Genomic DNA, 21,482 nt, shown 5'->3' with positions numbered 1-21,482 from the left:
TCACTGGTTCTGTTTCTCTAGAGTAATCAGGGGTCCTCAAACTTTTTAAACCGGGGGCCAGTTCACTGTCCCTCAGACCCGTTGGGGGGGCTGGACTATAGTTTAAAAAAAAAACCATGAACAAATTCCTATGCACACTGCACATCTTACTTTGAAGTGAAAAAACAAATGGGGCAAAAACACCCAGCAGGCTGGATAAATGGCCTCGGTGTGCCACAAGTGGCCTGTGGGCCGTAGTTTGAGGACCCTTGAGTCTGGAGTCTAGACAACCCAGCTTAACCCAGCTGCTAAATGTCAACATGAGCCATTTGAGCCCATCGGTCCATCCACAGGAGAAAGATGAGGCTGTCTGCTTCTGTGAGCTTTCTAGCACTGGAAACCAAAAGCAGCAGCTCTAGCCTGTCCTGTATCACTGCTAAGAGTCGGGATCTACCCCAGAGCGATGGCTTATCCTAAGGACGCAAAACTGCTGTGACCCAATGGAAAAATAAAGGCGTGTGTTGTCACCGAGTCCATTCACTACGATACCTCTGTATGCTTTGCTGCTTGGTGATGATCTGATAAAAACAAGACTACGTGGGACTCCTCTGGTCCTTCGGGGATGTAGTTTCACCGTGAAAGCAGTCTAGACTGCTGGAGTTTGAGTGCTGCCTGAGAGCGAGGGAGATCTAGAGAAGGCAGTGGAGTTAGATGAGAGGAGAGAAATCTAGAAAAGGGGGTAGGGTTAGAAGATGAAGATTCAAATTGAGAGGGGTGTGTGAGGTGGAGACTCAAAGCCCATCTGTAGACAAAGGAAGGGATGAGCCAGTCAGGGTATAGTATAGCACTGATGGAACACACAGCTTTCCTCTAGTTCTTTAATGCTTCCTTCCCCCACTATCATGACCTCAATTCTACCTTCCAAACCGAATGAGACCAGAACATGCACACTGCTACAGATAAGAGCCTGCAACACATGGACTCCAGGATAGGTAAACCCCTCAGGGCCAACAATGAGAATAGAGATACCAGGAGGACAAGGGGAAGGGGGTGGGGGGTGAGAAGACAGGGGGAATCGATCACAACAGTCAACATATAACCCCTTCCTAGGGGGATGAACAACAGAAAAGTGGGTGAAGGGCAACAGAGGACGACATGAGATATGAAAATGATGATCTATAACTTATCAAGGGTTCATGAAGGAGAGTGAGTGGGGGAGAAAAGGGGGAAAATGAGCTGATATCAAGGATTTAAGTAGAAATAAAATGCTTTGAAAATGATGATGGCAGCATATGTACAAATGTGCTTGCTTGACACAATGGATGAATATATGGATTGTGATGAGATGTAAGAGCCTCCAATAAAAGTATTTAATTAAAAAAGATAAATATACATTATGGCTTTAGAAATCATTGCAGAAAGAAAGACCATACCTCCTTAAACGAATCTATGTGTCCCAGGTCTTTAGTAGAGATTGTTTCCTGCCACTTTGAAGACATGGTGGTAATGCGATTAAATGTGGTGCCGGAGCAGATCTGAGTGGTCCAAAGGGTGGAAAGTCTTAGATGCCTGTGGGGCTCCCTTCGTCCAAGCTCAGGCATCTAAGGGTGTCAGGCAAGGTGAGTCTGAGCTTGTTCGTGTTGGCAGCAGGGAACAATTCCAAACAAGCTCAGACTCACCTTGCCTGACACCCTGAGAACTTGGTCCGTCCACCAACAGAAAATAGGAGCCAGGTGACAAATGCTCCCACCTGCTGTTCTGCAGGTGGACACTTCTGAGGTGTTCTGGATGTTTCTCAGGCAGCTCCTGAGATTCCACTGCCACGGCATCTACCCTGATAACACAACTTCCATCCTGGCTTTTTCTCTCCCCGCAGCCTGACTTCTCCTGACTGGGGTGCCTCCCAAAGAAAATCTAAATGACACAAGTCCTTTCCCCAGGTTCTATTTATCAAAAAAACAAACAAAACCGTTTAATATGTGAGACTATATTCGTAACTCACCTCTATCCATATACACGTAAATATGAAACCCTCAGCTCAGAAAATAAAGAGAATTGTGGAACAATCCAGAAAAAGTCTCTGTACATCAGAGGTTATCAGTTAGCCCGTGACTGCATGAGTTTTTTTTTTAAGTGCATGCTTGTCAGCTAACATTCATTCTTACCAAGTAAGATGAAGATAAATAGCTACGGTCATGTTCCTATTTTGTATTCTCTACTCAGTGAGCTCCACCGGCTTGGCGTGCCAGCAAATTGAGCTGAAGTGGGTATTATATGCAAATACAGTGCTTCACAGCCGGCCCGGCTGTTTGGTTGGACACGCAGTCCTTGAGAATACTTCTGCTATATTTAGCTCAACCTGTCAGGTTGTGCTTATTTTAGACCCTGGAGTCTGCAGACCCCTGGGCCTGAGAAGGTAACCCGCAAGCTGCTAGCTAAAATTCACAATCATTACATTAGTCTGGAAGCGTTAATACACTCGGATTGCTTAATTTACTGCTCTTTGCTAGGAAATAGATGATGATGCCCTCATCAGCCACCCCAGGGGCTCACTGAGTACAGAGGAGCAAAATTCCCCCCCCCCCACACACACGCCTTTTAGAGCTTCCTTACTGTTCCATAGAGGAAGTCCGAGGCATTTTATTGAGCACAAACCCACTGTCATTAAGTGGATTCCAACCCACAGCATGGGGTTTCCAGGACTGTAGTTTTTTATGAGAACACACAATCGCGTCAGTGTCGTTCTCCTACCCACCTTAGGTTAGCAGCCTGTGCTTAACCCACAGTGCCACCATGCTTTTTATTGATAAATCATGAAGTCATGATCCACTCTGATTTTGGTGTCATTTATTTCCCTGGAACATTATAGCTTTTTTTAAATATATTGCATGTCAAATATCTCCCATCATTGCTTAGAGATGGACTTCAGTGGGGTTTCTGCCTTGGCCCATCATTACGTTTTCGTTTCTTTGTATTAGCAAAACATTCTCTCTGTAAAAGTGTAGCTATAAGACCTCGGGTCAAAAGAGTTCTTTCTTTTTCAAAAGAGTTCTTTCATCTAAAGTAAAATGCAAAGCAGCACATTAATCAACACATATTTATGGAGCTGCTCCTGGGGAGAAGGTGCTATCTTTCGGTGGTAGGTATTGTGGAATGTCGAAATGAGCCTAAGACATGACCCCTGTCCTCGGAAGGGTCATGCAACATGGGTGTGCAGGAAGCCTGTTTCCAATAAGCCAATTCACAAGACCGGGGGGGGGGGGGGAGAAAGAGTGTGAGTATTTATGGAATTCACTGGTGTTTATTGAATATCAGTATTCAAGCAGACAGTGTGGATCTTGAGAGGTAAAACCTGCCCACCTGAGCAATAGGTTAACTCCAAAACCTCACTGTCATCAAGCCTATTTTGACTCATATCGATCCTATAGGACAGGCTAGAACTGCCCCCTGTGAGTTTCTGAGACTGTAACTCTTTATGGGAGTAGAAAGCCCTGTCTTGTTTCCAACCGCTGACCTTGTGGTTAGCAGCCCAACATGTAAGCACTATGCAACCGGGAGGGACGGGGGGGTGTATCGGAAACTACAGGGGGATGGGGCTTCAAAAGAGAATCAAAGTTAATGAACACACTGCCAGTCTTGGTGGAGGGGAAAGTTCTGGCGTAATCGACAACTTTATGTGGTCAGGCTTGAGACAGACCATCTCTGATGGAACCTCAGATTGTTCTCTTGGTTGGGAGGTGCATGTCCACAATTCAGCTTCAAGGATTGTTAGCAAGTTCTGTCCCTCAAATGGAGGTGGCTTTCTAATTTCCAATGGGAAACAGTAAAGGCCGATCGACTTGCCAGGGACTCTAGCAGAACTGCAAGATTCAAACAGGAGAGCAAACGGCACCAAGTGCCAGTGTCTCATGTGGCAGTAGATTCAAAGTGCTATCCTTTTATCCACCCATTGTATATTAGACATGTTGACGACCGAGATTACACTCACAGAACTTAAGCACTCATAAAAATATAGAGTATGTCCAGACATCCTGACTTCCTATGTATTTAGAATTGAAACAGCTCCTGTCCCAGAGTAGAAGTTGAAGCATGCTTTCACAGTGAATCTGGTGCATTAAGAGTTTTATTCAATGCTACTCTTTTAATGGAAAGTTTTCATTTAGTTACGCATGGAATCCACAGTCTAGCTTCTTAAGAAGTGACTTTTCGTTCGTTTGCTTGGTGTGGGGCCATTTAAACATTTCCCCATAAGTTGTATAGTCAGGTCTCTGTAACTGAGGCTGCTGGTCTTGGGTGCACTCCTAAGACACCAAACCTACGCACCGGGAGGGCTTTTCTTGACTAAATCCTAAGGCCGAGTTAAGCAGAACACTTTAGTGACCGCTGCCAGGTTAGTGGATGGTGGCAGACGGGTGGCATGGCATCTCTTGGAGGCCCGGCGAGCATCATCTCCTTTGTCTGTACTCGATCCGGCACTGTCGCTCGGGCTGCGGAACACCCACCAAGCGGAGAAAACTCTAAACAGAGAGACAGAAAACACGTAGAACTTCATTGACAGGTGCCAACATTGTTTATCAAGGTCTAAAGTGTATCCGAAGAGGCACCTGGTGGCGCTGTCAGCTAAGCGTTGGACTGCTCCCGGCAAGGTCACTGGTTCAAAGCCACCAGCTGCTCTGCGGGAGAAAGTTGACGCCCGGATAAAGTATACACGGGTCTCTATGCGTCAAGCAGATGCGATGTCAGTGGGGTTGACGGCTTATCCATTTGGAATCTTCTCTGAAAGGAATACCGTTTAGAGTAGAAGGGCTGGGAGCTGCTGGCTTCGGTGAGGTTGGCAATGCCGAACCTGAGCGTCAGCTTTTCATTTAAGGAGCAAGGAGAGAAGAGAATCCCTCATCCTAACAGCAGGCTCTTCGCAGGTCCCTAGACCCGGAGGAACGGGCCTGCCAGGCCCTTCTTCGTCTTCTGAGGGCAAAAGAGGGCACCCACGGGGGCACTTTGGACTTCCTGCCTCAAAAGCTGTGACTCTCCATTTTCAACCACTCAGTGCAGTCGAGACCTCCAATGTTTTAATTGTCTAAGCAATAACATAGGAGTGGTAGTGTGGACCTCTATTTGTAGCATATTTATGGCCACAATTTTCTAAAAGATCTTGTGGGTTCTGAATATTTTTCTGCTTTATTTCTCCTTGGAGACCAACAAAGGAGCCTTGGCACCCCAAGGTTTGAACTCTTGTTTGCTAACAAAAGGTCAGTTGCTCCTAGGGAGAAAAGCCCAGCAATCTAGTCTCTGAAAGAGTGAGGCCCCAGAAGCCCAAGTGGGCAGTTGGAATGAGTCTGCGGCTCTCAGCAGGGGGTAAATGTGGGGGGCGAGGTAGCAAGGAAAGCAGAGAAGGAAGTCAGGCTTTTGCAAACAACACAAAGAAATTGCTGAGGCTTGTAGTTTTGTGCTGTTCATAATTTTTTATTTTTAGGGACCTTGTAAGGACAGGGGAGTCAGAGTAGTGGTTATGCGTTGCTAACGGAAAGGTCAGAAGTTCGGAACCACCAGCCGCTCTGCTCTGAGAAAGACGAGGCTTTCTACTCCTGTAAATATTTACAATCTCTGAAACCCATAGGGTCAGTTCTACCCAGGCCTGATCGGGTCACTATTGAGTCTGAAGTGACTTGAGGGCAGTGAGGAGGAGACGGAGAAGGATAGGACAGAGTAGAGTGGCCCTCTGGGTAACTTGAAGGCTATAATCTTTAAGGAAGCTGACTGCCTCATCTTTCTCCCTCAGAACCAGTGGGTGGAATCACTGACCTTTCAGTCTGCAGCCTAGTATTTAACCACAGCCCCACCTGGGCTCCTGTGATGGAGATTTATCCCTCTCTGCCACCTGCCACTGAGTCGATTCTGACTCAGAGAGATGCTGACACGTAAAGCAAACAGGACTTTATCCTGTCAACCTTGGGGGTTGGAGGAGACACAGGTAGTGAGGGGGGAGGGTGAGGGGGGATGAGGAGGATCCAATTTAAGTAAGGCAGGAAGGGCTCGGTAGCCAGGAGGTTCTCTGAGAGTTAATAGAATGAATTGCAAGCTTCCCACAGACCCCTGAAATTGCGCCCATGATTTTGTATACATGAATTTTCCTCAGAATCTATGATCCCTCAAAGAGGGAGAACAAAACACAAATAGGCTTGCTTGTGCAAGTGCCGTGGAGTAGTCTCCTATGAATGCCCTGAGGGAGCAGCCCCACTACCCGCCTCAGCGCCTGCTGCCCAGTCACGGCCCCTCCAGGGCTTGCAGTGACTCCTTGTTGTTAGGTTTCATTTGATTCCGAGTGGGAGAGACTTGAAATTTAATTAATCCAAGAAGCTTTAGGAATTTCTGAAGACTATTTGAAACAAGTGATGAAACACTTAAAAAAAAAAACCAACAACAACCAAAAAACAATGCCATTGAGTCGGTGCTGACGCATAACAACTGCACAGGGCAGGGTGGAACTGCCCCCATGAGTTTCTGAGACTGGAAGTCTCTACAAGAAGTGGACAGCCTCAGCTTTCTCCTTCAAAGTAGCTGCTGGTCACTCAGTCACTCACTCACTCAGTCACTCACTCACTCACTGTCTCACTCACTCTCTCACTCAGTCACTCACTCACCTCACTCTCTCACTCAGTCACTCACTCACTCTCTCACTCACTGTTTCACTCACTCACTCACCTCACTCACTCAGTCACTCACTCACTCTCTCTCTCACTCACTCACTGACTCACTCTCTCACTCACTCTCTCACCAAAAAAAAAAAAAAGTAGCTGCTGATTTCAAACTGCTGACCTTGCAGTTAGCAACCCAACCTCTAACCACTCGGACACCAGGTCTCCTTCAGGAAACAGCTGACCATTGAACAATTAAATTTGTACATTCTAGCATTTGGTTTTCCTACGATTGTCGGGGCATTGCCTTGGCATGAGACAGGTTTGGAAAGAGGCTGCATTCTTCCTGCCTCCTTCTAAGTTGGGATGATTTTGAGGTCTTTTTCTAGGTCCGTATTTATGGGACTTACCAAACCCACATCCAGTTAACTTCAATCTTGTGGTACATGTATTATATTAGCCTGTCATCTTCGATGTCATCCTCATGGCAAGAAAACTGTGTTTTTCCTAAAGGCCAACAAACGATCCTTGAACTAACTACAAGCTTTTCTTTCTTGTTGTGTTGTGTTGTTGTTTTTTTGTCATTGTTTTGTTGTATATTTTTGCTTGGTTTTGTTCTGTCTTGTTTTTGTGCATGTTATTCTATCTGCAGGTCTGTCTAAATAAGAGAGGCTGGATGAACAATCTAGAGGAGAAAACAATGGAACCAACAGTTCTGGGGGCACATGGGAGAGGGGGAAGTGGGAGTAAAGGTAGTGGTGTTAACAAACCCAGGGACAAGGGAACAACAAGTGATCAAAATTGGTGGTGAGGAGGGTGTGGGAGGCCTGGTAGGGCATGCTCAAGGGTAATGTAACCAGGAGGAATTGCTGAAACCCTGGTGGAGACTGAGCATGATAGTGGGACTGGAGGAAAGTCAAGGGAAATAGAGGAAAGAGCTGGGAAGCAAAAGGGCATTTATAGAGGTCTAGATAAAGACATGTACATATGCAAATATATTTATTTATGAGGATGGGAAAATAGATCTATGTGCATATAATTATAGGTTTAGTATTAAGGTAGCAGAAGGACATGGGGCCTCCACTCAAGTACTCCCTCAATGCAAGAATACTTTATTCTATTAAATTGGAATTCTATGATGCTCACCTTCCCAACACAACCACTAAAGACCAAGCGGGTACATAAGCAAACGTGGTGAAGAAAGCTGATGGGGCCTGGCTATCAAAAGATATAGGGTCTGGGGTCTTAAAGACTTGAAGGTAAACAAGCAGTCATCTAGCTCAGAAGCAACAAAGTCCACATGGGAGAAGCACACTAGCCTGTGTGATCACGAGGTGTCAAAGGGATCAGGGATCAGGCATCATCAGAACAAAAAATTTTACCATATTGAATGAGGGGGGGGTGGTGAGGAGTGGAGACCCAAAGCCCACTGGATATCCCCTGGCAGAGGGGTAGTGGGGAAGAGACAAGCCAGTCAGGGTGTGATATAACAACGATGAAAAATACAACTTTCCTCTAGTTCCTAAATGCTTCCTCCGTCCCGCCCCCCCACCCCGCCCCACTATCATGATCCGAAATCTCCCTTGCAAGTCTGGTTAGACCAGAGGATGTACACTGGTACAGATAGGAACTGGAAACACAGGGAATCCAGGGCAGATGATCCCTTCAGGACCATTGGTGTGAGTGACCATACTATGAGTGTAGAGGGAGGGTGGGTTGGAAAGGGGGAACCGATTACAAGGATCTACATGTGACCTCCTCCCTGGAGGACAGACACCAGAAAAGTCGGTGAAGGGAGACATCGGACAGGGCAAGATATGACAAAACAATAATTTATAAATTATCAAAGGTTCATGAGGGTTGGAGGAGCGGGGAGGGAAGGGAAAAATGAGGACCTGATGCCAGGGGCTTAAGTGGGGAGAAAATGTTTTGAGAATGATGAGGGCAATGAATATACAAATGTGATTTACATAATTGATGTATGTATGAATTGTGATAAGAGTTGTATGAGCCCCTAATAAAACAATTAAAAACATATAATTCTATATTGTGAAATATTTATTTCTAATGACAAATAAATGAAATTTTGTCTTAAAAAAGACTAACATGAAAGCACATTCAGCAAAATAAAAAGTATATATATTAAATACCAATAAAAAAAGAATACTGTGCTTTCTTACGTCTACATCCTAGCTCTTCAGCTCTCAGCATCTGGCCGGCTCACAGTGGACACAGAAGCAAGAACAGACCAGACACCTGTGACCTTGAGTTGACTCTAAGAACAAAGAATGCACCAGCAGAGTGCACCATCCCACCCAGAAGTCTTTGTCACGGGTTCTCATGTTGACCACCTGTTGACTGACAACCCTATCCCCAGCCACATGCACTCAATGCTACCTTTTTGCATGAATAAACATCATGTCCTCCTGCCTCTATTCCCTGAAAAAACTCCCCTTTTCTGTCCACGTCTCTGCTTGTCAGATGCTTCTCTTCCGACTGTTTCCGCTCGTGTGGTAAAGTCCCATCCCTGCTTGGGCACTCTTCCTGAGCAAGGATGAACCTTCCCTTAGAAGCTTGCTGCAATGACATCCAAGGTCTGATCTTGACTGCAGAGTGTCCACAGAGCACTCTGGCAATACATCCCCACCTGTGTCCTCAGAGAACCTGGCTATTGGGAGGTCAGTCCCTGCATTTGTTGGTCGCCACATTGTACAACTTATTGAAACAAGTCTGGTAATTAAATAATTCCAGTCAAACTCGGGTCCTACAGCACAAGCATTGTAAACTGTGAAATGTAATCGTGGGCTGCGAGAATTCACCAGGACTTGTGCTTTTCACAAACAGAGATAGTAAGTGATCTTTCACAAGAATTCATGGGGGTATCAGGAATACCCTGTACATAAAAGAGGCTAAGAAATTAACCCATTGGCTGCTCCGAAGGAGAAAGCTGGCTGCTGACTACTACTCCCATGAAGATTCACAGTCTTTGAAACTATCTACAGGGTTCCTATGAGTTGAAACCAATTGGAAGATAGTGGATTCATTTTTTTAATCATTTTATTAGGGGCTCATACAACTCTTATCACAATCCATACATACATCAATTGTGTAAAGCACATTTGTACATTCATTGTCCTCGTTATTCTCAAAACATTTGCTCTCCACTTAAGCCCCTGGCATCAGGTCCTCATTTTTCTTCTCCCTCCCTCGGTTTGGGTTTGTTATAAGCTTCTTAGCTAAAAAGAAATGATTGGGATAAAACTTGCCTACACAGAAACGGGTCGAAACAACTGGTCGCCAAGGTTAGGTGTCAGAAGGTGTTCGTAGACGCCATCTTTTCTATCTGACAAGGCATTTCTGTGCCTTCTGGTTGGAGGGCGGTGGGTCGGGGCTGAGTGCAGAGCAGGAACGAGCGATGCGCTGTCTGTGTCTGAAAGGCTTGCCGTCACCTCCATTTTGCCAACAAAACTACTCAGTGGAAAACCTTTACCACGAGAACTGACTGCTCTTTTACTGAAGAATCATGAGAACTCCTCATCCCTGATACTCACTCGTTCTCCACATACACGTGCAGATCATCCAGGGGAAGTGCTGAAGTGTGCCTACTTGCGAGAGGATATTTTTCTCTTTTACTTTTGCTCTTATGTGCGTCCTATGGAAAAGCCCCCTGAAAGTCTTGTTTATCCCTCCACACATTAGCCTCACAATATCAACAGTCAATCAAAGCACAGCATGCTGGGTGAGTAGGCCTGACTCGGCAACACGGAATTGCGGAGCTCCAGCCTCAGTCTAAATCAGGCCGCCCAACCTGCTCATTCCACGGCTACCTCTTGCTGAGACTTAGCCTTTCCACCCCAGATAGTCAGAAGCAGAAGCTACAGTTAAAGCAGACGTTTTAACACGGTCCCTGGGTGATTGTGTGCTGAAATGATCCCTTGAGGACAAGGAAGAAAATGCAGATTCCGATTTAGTCCATCTGGGGCGAAGAGTCATATTCTGAGCAGGGGACCAAATGGGAATGAACTGGTTCGAAGCCTTAGTTTAAAAGCACCTTTTACCCAGAGCCGTGTAATCCCTAGACCCATAGCATCAGCAACACCTGGACCATAGTAAACCAACCCAAGCCCACTGCCATCGCATCTTTCCAACTCACAGAGACCCTCTGCAGGGTTCAAAAGAGGGTCAATCTTTATGGGAGCAGACAGCCTCATCTTCCTCCCATGGAGGAAGCCTGGTTTCAAACTGCTGCCCTTGTGGTTTGGAACTTGTTAGAAAGGCAGCTTGTTAGAAAGGCCAAATGTGAGCCAGGCCTCAGATTTAACTGATCTATGACTCTGGGGTGGGCCCGGCATTCTGGGATCTAGCCAGCCCCTGGCTGATTTGGATGCTTGCTCCAGGTTGAGAGCTGCTAGTTTAGGAGAAAGGGGCCCTGCTGGCACGTGTCCCAAGTGCTCGGTTCCCAATGGAAAGGTTGGTGGTTTGAAACTACCCAGTGGCTCCTTGGGAGAGAGACCTTGTGGTGTGTTGCTGTGATGAGTATCGTCTCGAGAACCCTAAAGGACCGTGCTACTCTGTCACCTAGGCTTGCTCTGAGTCCCAGTCAACCAGAGGACACCATCCACAATAACGGCTGTCTAGGAGGACAGAGGTCAAGAGACACAGTAGAGTTAAATGCTCAGACTAGCCCAGGGGCATGCGCGACCTGCCCGTTTTTGTCCACCATTTTGCCTGTTAGATTTTGTCCATGCCTAGGCCTCACGAAGAGGCTAAGGGCTTCCCACACTCCTGGCTCACTGTCAGACCTACAGATGTGCCTTTCTGGGGAAGCAGGCTTGGCATCAAGTCCAGGTCTATTTATCCAAGGAAAGCTATCAAACTGGTAACTTCACTGAGGGGCATCCTAAAAGTGTGGTGAACCCACTGCCATCAAGCCAGTTCTGATGCGGAGTAATGCTGTTAGATATGAAAGAACAGCTGCAGAGGGTTTCCAGGGGTTAGCAGACCACCATATCTTTCTCCACAGAACAGCGGTGGGGTCAAACCACCAATCCCTAGGTTAACAGTCCGATGCTGAACCACTACACTGCCCTGGCTCTTCTGGTCATCTGTGGCAAATGAAGCACATCGATTGGAACATAGATTCCTAAACTGATGTGACCTGCCAGCCCCTTTTTACTCAGAGCCCCCTGGCAATTAAAAACTTTTGGACTATAGTTCAGGATAAGGTATAGGTATCTGCTTTTGTAGTCCCACCCCCACTGATTATTCCAGCACCCCACAAGGGGCTGTATCACTCACTTTGGGGAATCCTGGACTAGAACTGAGAGGAGCCAGGATCTTCTCAGGTTCAATCTAAGGCACCTATTAAGATCAGGTCTATGTGTGGATCAGTCAATTCAACTCTAATCATTTGAACCAATACTTTAGAATACATAGCAAATACAAACACCACCGGGACAGCCGAATGGGTGAAAACACTTACCTGCTTTGGTAATGGATCCAGAAGATGACAGTCATATTTATAAAATATTAAAATAATGCATATTTGAATCTCTAACAGAGCAAGCCACCTGGAAGAAAAATATAAAGGTTAGTTGGCTGCAAAAGATGCATGAGTTATCTAGTAACAGAAAATAACTAGAAAGCACATCTCTCACTGCAATTGTTTTTCTTTATTATATAAATCTTTCCTAGGAAAGTAAGAATTTCTTCTTTTATAACACCACTTGCCACATAGCCAAGGGGCCCTGGTGGCAGAGGGGTTAAGCTGCTGTGTGCTAATCCAAAAGTTGATGGTTCAAACCCAGCCAGCTGCTCTGTGGCAGCGAGATGTGTCAAACCACCCTGTAATGAGTACAGCCTCCAAGCCATATGGGCCTTCTACTCTGTTACATAACCATATGGGCCTTCTACTCTGTTTATATATTGAAAATTGACTCCAAGCTACCTAACAACAATAGCCCATGGATACTTGGGATGATTGAAATGCTCAATAGTGTTTGTAAAATGCCTAGCCAGTGGAATCTCTCGGTAAATGTGACTCCCAGGGCTCTCTGCAATGTTTAGACCTGTGCTTTCCAATCTAGTAGCATTTGCTACATGTGGCGATTTAAAGGGAGTAAACTAAAATTAAACAAAGTAACTTCAGTTCTTCAGTTGCATTAACCACATGTGGGTACTTTATTGGGGGATGAGGGGGGGTTGGAGGGGGGGAGGGGTGTCGATAATTGCCTGTCAGGTTCTGTCTTCTTTATGTAGAGATACTTTGTTCAGCGGTGGGCCTTTCCCCTCCCTGCTCTGTGTCCTGGGAATGGCCATCGGCAATCACCTAAACCAGACCCACTGCCACGGAGTCACAGTGAGCCCTTTCTGTAGGGTTTCTGAGACTGTACATCTTTACAGCAGCACCAGACAGCCTCATCTTTGCCCTCAGGAACAGCTCGTGGGTTTGAACCATCATGTTCTTGCTTAGCAGGCCAGCGCTTCATCCACCAGGGCCACAGGCAACCAGCTGGGACAACCGTAGGCTCCTTTTTTTTTTTTTTTTTCACTTGGGGCACTTTGTCCTGAGCTGCTTATTTTGATTCATCCACGTTATTATTTTTTTTTTTTGATAGAAGGGTTGAATCCTGTTACTTCATCATGGCCAGGAGGAAAAGTTTCAAAGCAGAATTTGGAAAAGACTTGTTCGTGAGGAATTTTGACCAGTACTAGCGTTGCCTTTTCTTAGACTGTTCAATTCAGCCTGCATCTGTAAGGATTATTTAAGCCCATCCGCCGCCATAGAATCAGCTCCAACTCCCAGTGATGCTATTCAGGGTTTTCAAGATAGCAAATGTGTGTGGTAGCAGACAGCTTCATCTTTCTCCCATGGAGTGGCTGGTGAAGTACTCACCTTGTGGTGAGCAGCCCAATCCTGAAGTGACAGTGCCTCCTTTCAATAAAGATTGGATCTGCCCTATGTCCTAGACATTGAGTCTCTTGGAATAGATCACCGTTAGCATTTATAAGGAGGCAAGACTTGTTCAAAAGACAAGAATTTATGAAGATTCACTGTGGTGCCCATGGGCCTTATAACAATACCCCCAGGGCTCCAGATCTCATCTGAAATAAAATACAGCCAGGATGGCTCCAGAACGCCAGTGGGAATGTACACACGTTGTCACTTTACCAGCTCAACCATATTCATTCATTTATTCAGTCAGCCAAAAAATAAAGGAAAAAATTAAGATCATGAAGATGAGTAAGATAGGGCCTGCGCCGTCTCTGAAGTGTATCATCTATACAGCAGGACAGATGCACAAACAGCTGGCCACACTAGAGCAAGACAAAGACCTTGGTTGAGACAGGTGCAAAGTGCCAGAGAAGAAGAAGCGTATAGAAATCACAGGGAGTTGAATCTGCTTCCCGGAAGACATATCCTTCAGACACCTACTCATTTACTCACATCACCTTGGTTAGGCCTCAGTAATGCGTTAAGCTTGGAAGCAAGATGCTACGTCTTAGAACAGCAGTTCTCAACCTGTGGGTTGCGACCCCTTTGGAGATTGAAGGACCCTTTCAGAGGGTCATCTGATTCATCACAGTAGCAAAATGACAGTGATGAAGTAGCAACGAACATAATGTTATGGTTGGGGGGTCACCAACACATGAGGACCTGTGCGAAAGGGCCGTGGCCTTGGGAAGGTGGCGAACCACTGGCTTAGAAGGAATATGCCTGGAGTGCTCCTTGGAAGCAAGGATGGAGAGGCTGCTCCTCTAACATGTTTTGGACTTGCTGTCAGGAGAGATGGGTCCCTGGAGAAGGACACCATGTTTGGTAAAGCAGAGGAAGGCCCGCAACAAGGCGGATCGCCACTGTGGCTGCAACACTGAACTCAAGCACAGCAAGGATTGGGAGGATGGCACAGGATGGGGAGGGCTTCCTTCTGGTGTGCCTAGGGTCACAACGGTTCTGAGCCAACTCGGTGGCACCCAATAAGAATAATGTACTGTGCCCTGGACAAAGCCCCTCAGGACAGAGGGGAGACACACATCCTTTTCCACAAGAGAAATGGTTGTCAGCTATGATGACTCTGTTTGGTAGTTCCTCTGGCCGAAATGAGCATGTGGAGCCATCAAATTAGAGAGGGAGGGAACCCCAGGCCAGAGGAGCAGAAATGGAGCCCCACCCGGGAAAGGGCAATGAGCTTGTTTTAGGGAGTGCACTCCAGCAGCAGAGTGGATGGAGAAGAGACTGAAGGCCTGGACGCTGGAAATCAATGATAACGCACCACCCTGAGGAGGCAGTGGAGGGGCTGGAAGATAAGAGGCAGATCTGGGAATCCATGTAGAACGCACACCTGTGCCATTCAAAGCTTTTGTGTTGATGACAATCAGCTTTGTCAGTCTGCATTTTCACCAAAGCCCTGTAGAAGCAAACCTAGCTGTGTTTGCGGTAGGAATGTTTTCTTAATTCCTCTACTGCCAAAACAGTGAAAATAATGAGGCATATTATTTATAACAGATTTATTTTTTACACTTACAGGAACAACATTACACATCTACAAATAAAACTCATTAAAATATAAACAGGCTCGAAAGGCCTTAAGTACTTGGTACTTGTCTACTTTCTCCATTTGTGGATCCTTGCTCAGAGAACAGAGTACCTTAAGGCACTGGGAAACCCACAGGTGCTCCAAGCCAAAGACCCTTCCCTCCTCTTGCTGTGATGTACAGGGAGACACGGACAAGGGGTGGGTGTGGGATAGAGATGGAAACCAAGGGTCGGGGGCTGTGGAGAGAGCACTGAGGCCTCCAGACGAGGTCATCCCTGAGCTGGAGCTTGCTGACAGCCCAGGTTTTAAATAAATTGGAACGAGGGCATTCCAGAAGCAGCAAGTGGTATCAGCAAAGGACACTTCGCAGACAGAGGACGGCAAGAAGTCCCTCTGAGGAGATTACTCGCCATTGTTTAGGAAGATACACCTAGTGTCGATCATGGAGAGCTGGGCTTTCCAGGCTAATGAGGATAATGAACTTGGCCTGCAGGCAGTGACTGCCACGTCTTGATAGCAGAGTGATACACAGCGGTCATCCTCACCGTTACATTATCTGCATCTAGCGAATGAAATGGAGTTCGTGGTGGCCTAGTGGATGACATGTCAGGCTGCTAAGCACAAGGTCGGCAGCTGGAACCCGGCAGCCCCTCTGCAGAAGGCTGTCTCCTTCTGGAAAGACTCCTAGCCTTGTGATCCCTCAGGGAGCACGTCTACTCTGTCCTAGAAGGTTGCTGTGAGTCAATCAACTCAATGGCAGCGAGTTTGATTGGAGTATCCAAGAGTAAAATGGATCAGAAGGAGTGACAATACACCCATCGAGCAGGCTAGGAAACTAACATTTTCCTGGTGCTGACAGGATGAAGCCCTAGGTCGGGAGGTGCCCGGTGGATTTTGACTCAGGGCGACCCCACGTGTTACAGAGTAGAACTGCTCCATAGACGGTCTCCCGACTGCAGCCATCTCCTTTATGGAGCCACATCCTCAGGACGTTCTCCCACTGCATGATGGGTGGGTTTGACTCACCAGCCTTAGAGTTAGTAGCCGATTATGTACTACTTGGGTTATTTATAGGCCTCTGGGAGGATCATGGAAGACCAGAGAGAGAGATGAATAAAAGATAACCCCCCAAAGCCCAGGCGTCTAGCAGAGCAGTGATTTGTCTACAAGACAAAGTGGTTCCTGAGCTATTCCTAAGAGACAAAATGATGATCTTCGTTTCGACCTTGGTTTTGAGACAGAGCCCCTCCCTCATTTTGAAAGGGATCATCTGTAGCCTTTTTTCTTTTTTTAAAAAACCTACTAGAAGTCATTGTGAGCAAGGCCAGCAGGGGCTGGGAAATGGCCACTGTTGCCAAAAGCAAAGCCCTGAAGTATCGTCCCAGTTGCTCCCAAGTGCAGCTTATGAAAATAGAATGGTCTTGCCCTGGAAGTCAGAGATGGCAGGAGAGCGCATAGTTTCACAAGCACCGTGCACTGGAACATGGCTATTCAAGTTAAAGGGGAAGTCACTTTTCCCACAGCCCCGGGGCCCTCGGAGAGTGTGTGGAAAATCAAATCCATTTGGTGGCGGGAGGCAGAATAATCTGGGCCAGTGGTTCCCAGACGTTCGTGTGCATCAGAATCCTGGGAGGGCTTATGAAAACACACTTTCTGGGCCCTCCCTCGAAGTTCTGATTCAATATGTCTGGAGCAGGGCCCAGGAATGGGCATTTCTTACAAGTGATCCGTACAATATTCCTGCTGGGATTGGGGGACCACCCTTGAAAAACAGAAAGAAAATGTGTGTGTACGTATGTCTTAGAAAATCTAGTTTAACCACTCTTTTTAATTTTATAATACAATATTAAAATGACAAAAGACTCTCTCAGTTACTCCTGAAAGACTGGCTGGGGTACCAAACTTTCTATGAAGAATAATGGGGAGCGAGGCGAGCGAGCCTGTAAAGGAAATGGGGGCGAGAAGAATTAGCTACAGGTAAGTCCAACAAGGCAGGAAGCCTTGGAGGCGCAGGGGGACAGGGCTCGCTCAGTCGCTAACTGAAGTGGCGGCGGTTTGCATTCACCGGCCACTCTGTGGGAGAAGAGATGGCAGTCCACTTCTGTGCGGATGACAGGCTGTGGAACCTGTTGTCCTCTGTCCTACAGGGTCTCCTGAGTGTGGCTTGGCTGCAATGGGTTTTAAGTAGGAAGAGAAAGGACAAAAGAAAACACTTAAAAAAAAGAGGAAGAGAATGGTAACTATTTTGAAAGGAGAAGAGAGAGTGAAAAGGCAGCTGGAAAGGTAAAGAAGAGTGATGAACGTGTCAAGATGTGGATGAACGTGTCAAGATGTGGATGAATGTGTCAAGATGTGGATGAACGTGTCAAGATGTGGATGAACGTGTCAAGATGTGGATGAACGTGTCAAGATGTGGATGAACGTGTCAAGATGTGGATGAACGTGTCACGATGTGGATGAACGTGTCACGATGTGGATGAACGTGTCAAGATGTGGATGAAGGTGTCAAGATGTGGATGAAGGTGTCAAGATGTGGATGAACGTGTCAAGATGTGGATGAACGTGTCAAGATGTGGATGAACGTGTCAAGATGTGGATGAACGTGTCAAGATGTGGATGAACGTGTCAAGATGTGGATGAACGTGTCAAGATGTGGATGAACGTGTCAAGATGTGGATGAACGTGTCAAGATGTGGATGAACGTGTCAAGATGTGGATGAACGTGTCAAGATGTGGATGAACGTGTCAAGATGTGGATGAACGTGTCAAGATGTGGATGAACGTGTCAAGATGTGGATGAACGTGTCAAGATGTGGATGAACGTGTCAAGATGTGGATGAACGTGTCAAGATGTGGATGAACGTGTCAAGATGTGGATGAACGTGTCAAGATGTGAAGCTACTTGGAAAAGCGTTTCTACCCAAAGTCTTTGTACCTCCCACCCAGGGACTTGGGAGGAGCCTGCAGACAAGGTATGCAGGACCCTAACTCAGGGGTTAGTCCGTTTTCCATTCTACTCAGTATAAAGCGAGCCAACTCAGAAGCAGCATCAGAGGAATCCCACCACCACCAAGAAAGAAGAGCCGTACATTTAAGTCTGGCCCCAATCTAAGAACAATGAATTCTTCTGACAGGCCCTACTCAATACTTGCCCTCATGAAGAGATTACTGAAGATGTGGATCCTATCACAAAGGATGATGAAGAAAGCAGATGGATGGTGCCTGGCTATCAGCTAGAACAGCATCTGGGGTCTTAAAGGCTTGTCTTAAAACAAGCAGCTCTCTAAGTGACATGGAATTGACACAAATGTCAACTAAGCCTACATGGATGAAGAATGACAGCCTATGTGATGCAAAGGTTATAAACAATAAAATCGAGATCCAAAGCAGGGAAAGGTATGAGAGCTTAAATTCTGAGCACCCAGTTTGCAGAAGGCATTGGATGACAGTGGACGCCCAAAATCCATTCCCAAGGTCCCCACACGGACTAAGCCTCCAGAGCCTTCCATCCGACCACAGTCCGGGATGGGAACAGCCTTGCTAGCAGACAAAAAGCACTGCAAAGTCGGCTATGGCAGATTCTCTGCTTTCTTTATGAAGTTTTTCTCTGTTGTGTCTAATCATTGTTATTGGTTTGTTTGCTTCGTGTCTGTGTTTTGTATGGCTTTCTGTATGTGAAATCCAAGATATGATTTCTATAGGTAAATTGATAGTGACAGGATTTCTACAGGTCAATCTATAGGGACAGTAACTAGATTGACAGCTACCCAGGGGGGTGGCAGCAAAGGTTTGGGGGAATGGGGAGCTAACAACGAGTATGAGAAGAAAACGTTTGGAATTGATTGTGTTGACTGCACAACTATTCTGCCAATAAAACTTTTTTTTAAGAAGCACAATTATCTGAGTGTGTGCAAGATCCCTTCCAGAAATGTCAGAGGCAATGGGGACATCAGAGGTCATAGTGCCAAAACCATGAAATAGCAGTGGGCTGACTGCATGAGCCAAGGTGACTCCCTCTGGCCAGAGTCTGGCTTGCAGAGTGGGATGTCCTGTGGTCACTTCGCCTCACTTAAGGAGACCGACCGCAACACTTGCCCAGCCGTGCAGAGAACAAGGCGCCGTGTGGCTGAGAGGCAGAGGGTCAGAGAGAACCATCCTCAATGATTTCTGATGTTGACTGGTGAACCTTACTAGACGCACCCATCCCGGCCATAATCGTGAGTCGGTGTCTGCGAGTCCTGAGCGGCCATTGCAACGATTGATCAAACCCAGCAGAGAAGAAGGCTTGGTTTCAGAGAGGTAGTTTGATGTCCTGGGAAGGACCCGGTGGTGTCAGAATAGGGTACAGAAAGATGGAGGGTGGAGGCAAGCGTGACCTGTCTCATTACGATCATCCTCGGGCAGATGTAGAGGGGGATTCTCCTACTCCCTCCTGCAGCTGGAGGTCAGGTGGGGCTTCCAGACCACTGGCTCAGAAGCTCAGCCTTTCGTGATCTGAGCCACTGCTGGTGATCATGGGGAGGACTCCATCTGACTTCTGGTGGGCGTGGACTTGCTGCGGTCCTTGTTTTTCTGAGAACTTCTACCTGGTGTTCCTACAGCGACAGCTCATAAAAGCAAAGTCCCGAAGTCAATGAGGTGGAAATCTGGTCACCTCTTAGAACATCTCATTCAGGAAAGAGGCTGAGGAAATAGTACCGACTTCATTCGAATTAAGTGTGTCTCAAAAAGAAATGAACTTGTGGTCCACTTGAAATTCCACAGCTTCCAGAAATAAAATGTAAGACACGCCTTCCTTTTTTTTTTTTTTTTTGGTTTTGTGTTCTATCCTCAGGAAACAAACCTCAGCCTCCTTACAGCTCTTGCAAGCTTACCACAGCATTGCATGGACTGCTCTAATTCTCTAAGGCAATCTTTGGCTTCTCAGGACGTTATATCCCATTCAGTGCGCTTGGTTGCTAGGGGCAGAAATCCTCCGCGGAAGAACTGGTTTCTGGGGTGAAGGGGGGGCACTGCATGCCTAGCCAAAGGACCCTGAATCGGTGCAAGGATGCGGCTCTGTGCGAGAGCAGCATTATCCTAACACTGTCTGTCTGATAATCTCAAAATAGCTGCTAACGGTTTCTGGGGCCAGACCCTCACGTTCACACCCGGGGAGGAAAAGGTTTATTTTTGACCCAGAAGTCTCAGGTTTTAATTGGCCTGCTGGAAACGTGGATACACCCAAACCAATCCCTGTGGGAAAGGCGGGTGGGGGCAGGGGCAAAGCGTGCTGATTGGACAGTGGGTGGAGTCAGCACATGACCTGGGCCCCCAGGTGGAAAATAGGGCTTTTAATAAAAGGAGAAGTGGAGATTGGGTAATGGGCAGGTAACAACCAAAGGACACTATTGGGATAGCATCCAGCTTTGATCCTAGTCCTCTCCTCCTAGGAACTGGGGGCAACTGGAGCCCCAAAGGCTGGAGGTTCAAATCCACCCGGAGATGCCTCCGAAGACCAGTCTGGCATCTGCTCTCACAGAGCCACAGCCTTGAAATCACCTGAGAGCTGTTCTAGTCTGTGCCACCACGTGAGCAGGAATTCATCAACTGAAAGCCACCCCCACAAGGTCAACAACTGAGGCCCCTCCCTTCCGGAAAGAAGCCATCCAGTTTGATGAGGGGAGGGGGATCCATCCAAAAGGGGGTGAAGGTGGGGGAACACCCAGCTCAAAGCTTGCTTTCTTCCTCTCTGCACGCAGAGCATCCTACCCAGGTGTTCTCTCTGCCATCGAGGGGTGGGGGTCTATTTTGTAAATAAAACAAAAGGCCTCGCTTATATGGTTTTGCTCACTTTGCCCTAAGTATTTTCAATCACTCTGGAATCACTTCCTCTGTTCCTGACAGACTTAAATCTGCGCCTCGTGGCCAAGTGTCACAATGAAATGGCCCGGGGAGGCGATGGCTGCACTATTGCCAATGGCCTCTCAGGTCCTCGGAGGCGTGGCAGCTCTTCAGGAAAGGAGAAAGCCCAGAGAAGCACCGCTGAAAAATGAACCAAGGATCCAGGCAGGTTGGCTCGGTCTTGGAAGGAACCACCGCCACCCCTCACACCCTCATGCCCATGCCCTCCAGGCCATGCGCCCCACGTGGGGCAAATGTGAAGAGGCCATTCTAGAGAGAAATAGAGTTCATCCGATGCCAGCCAACAAGGAACGGAGGGACAGCCTTCCTTTGGGTAACAGATGACTCTGAAAGGAATTGGATTTCACCTTCTCATGAAGTCCACAGGGATTGGATTATGTTCCCTCCACGGAGGCCATTTTCTACGTATCAGTGAGAGAAAAGTGGC

At 47.0% G+C, this 21,482-nt stretch overlaps 1 protein-coding gene across 1 annotated transcript in view; it reads right to left on the bottom strand.

Moving 5' to 3' along the window:
* Positions 1-4,110: 4,110 nt before the first annotated feature.
* Positions 4,111-21,482, bottom strand: part of CYP39A1 (cytochrome P450 family 39 subfamily A member 1) — a 74,350-nt gene continuing 56,978 nt past the window's right edge. The window contains exons 11-12 of the mRNA XM_075554083.1: positions 12,097-12,184; positions 4,111-4,496 (exon numbers count right to left, since the gene is read on the bottom strand). Coding sequence (XP_075410198.1) covers positions 4,425-4,496; positions 12,097-12,184 — 160 coding nt within the window. The 3' untranslated portion in view covers positions 4,111-4,424. The remainder of the gene's footprint in view (positions 4,497-12,096; positions 12,185-21,482) is intronic.

The sequence above is a fragment of the Tenrec ecaudatus genome, chromosome 7, assembly GCF_050624435.1.
Source record: "Tenrec ecaudatus isolate mTenEca1 chromosome 7, mTenEca1.hap1, whole genome shotgun sequence".
NCBI classification, from domain to species: Eukaryota; Metazoa; Chordata; class Mammalia; order Afrosoricida; family Tenrecidae; genus Tenrec; species Tenrec ecaudatus.
This window is presented reverse-complemented; position numbering and strand designations above follow the sequence as displayed.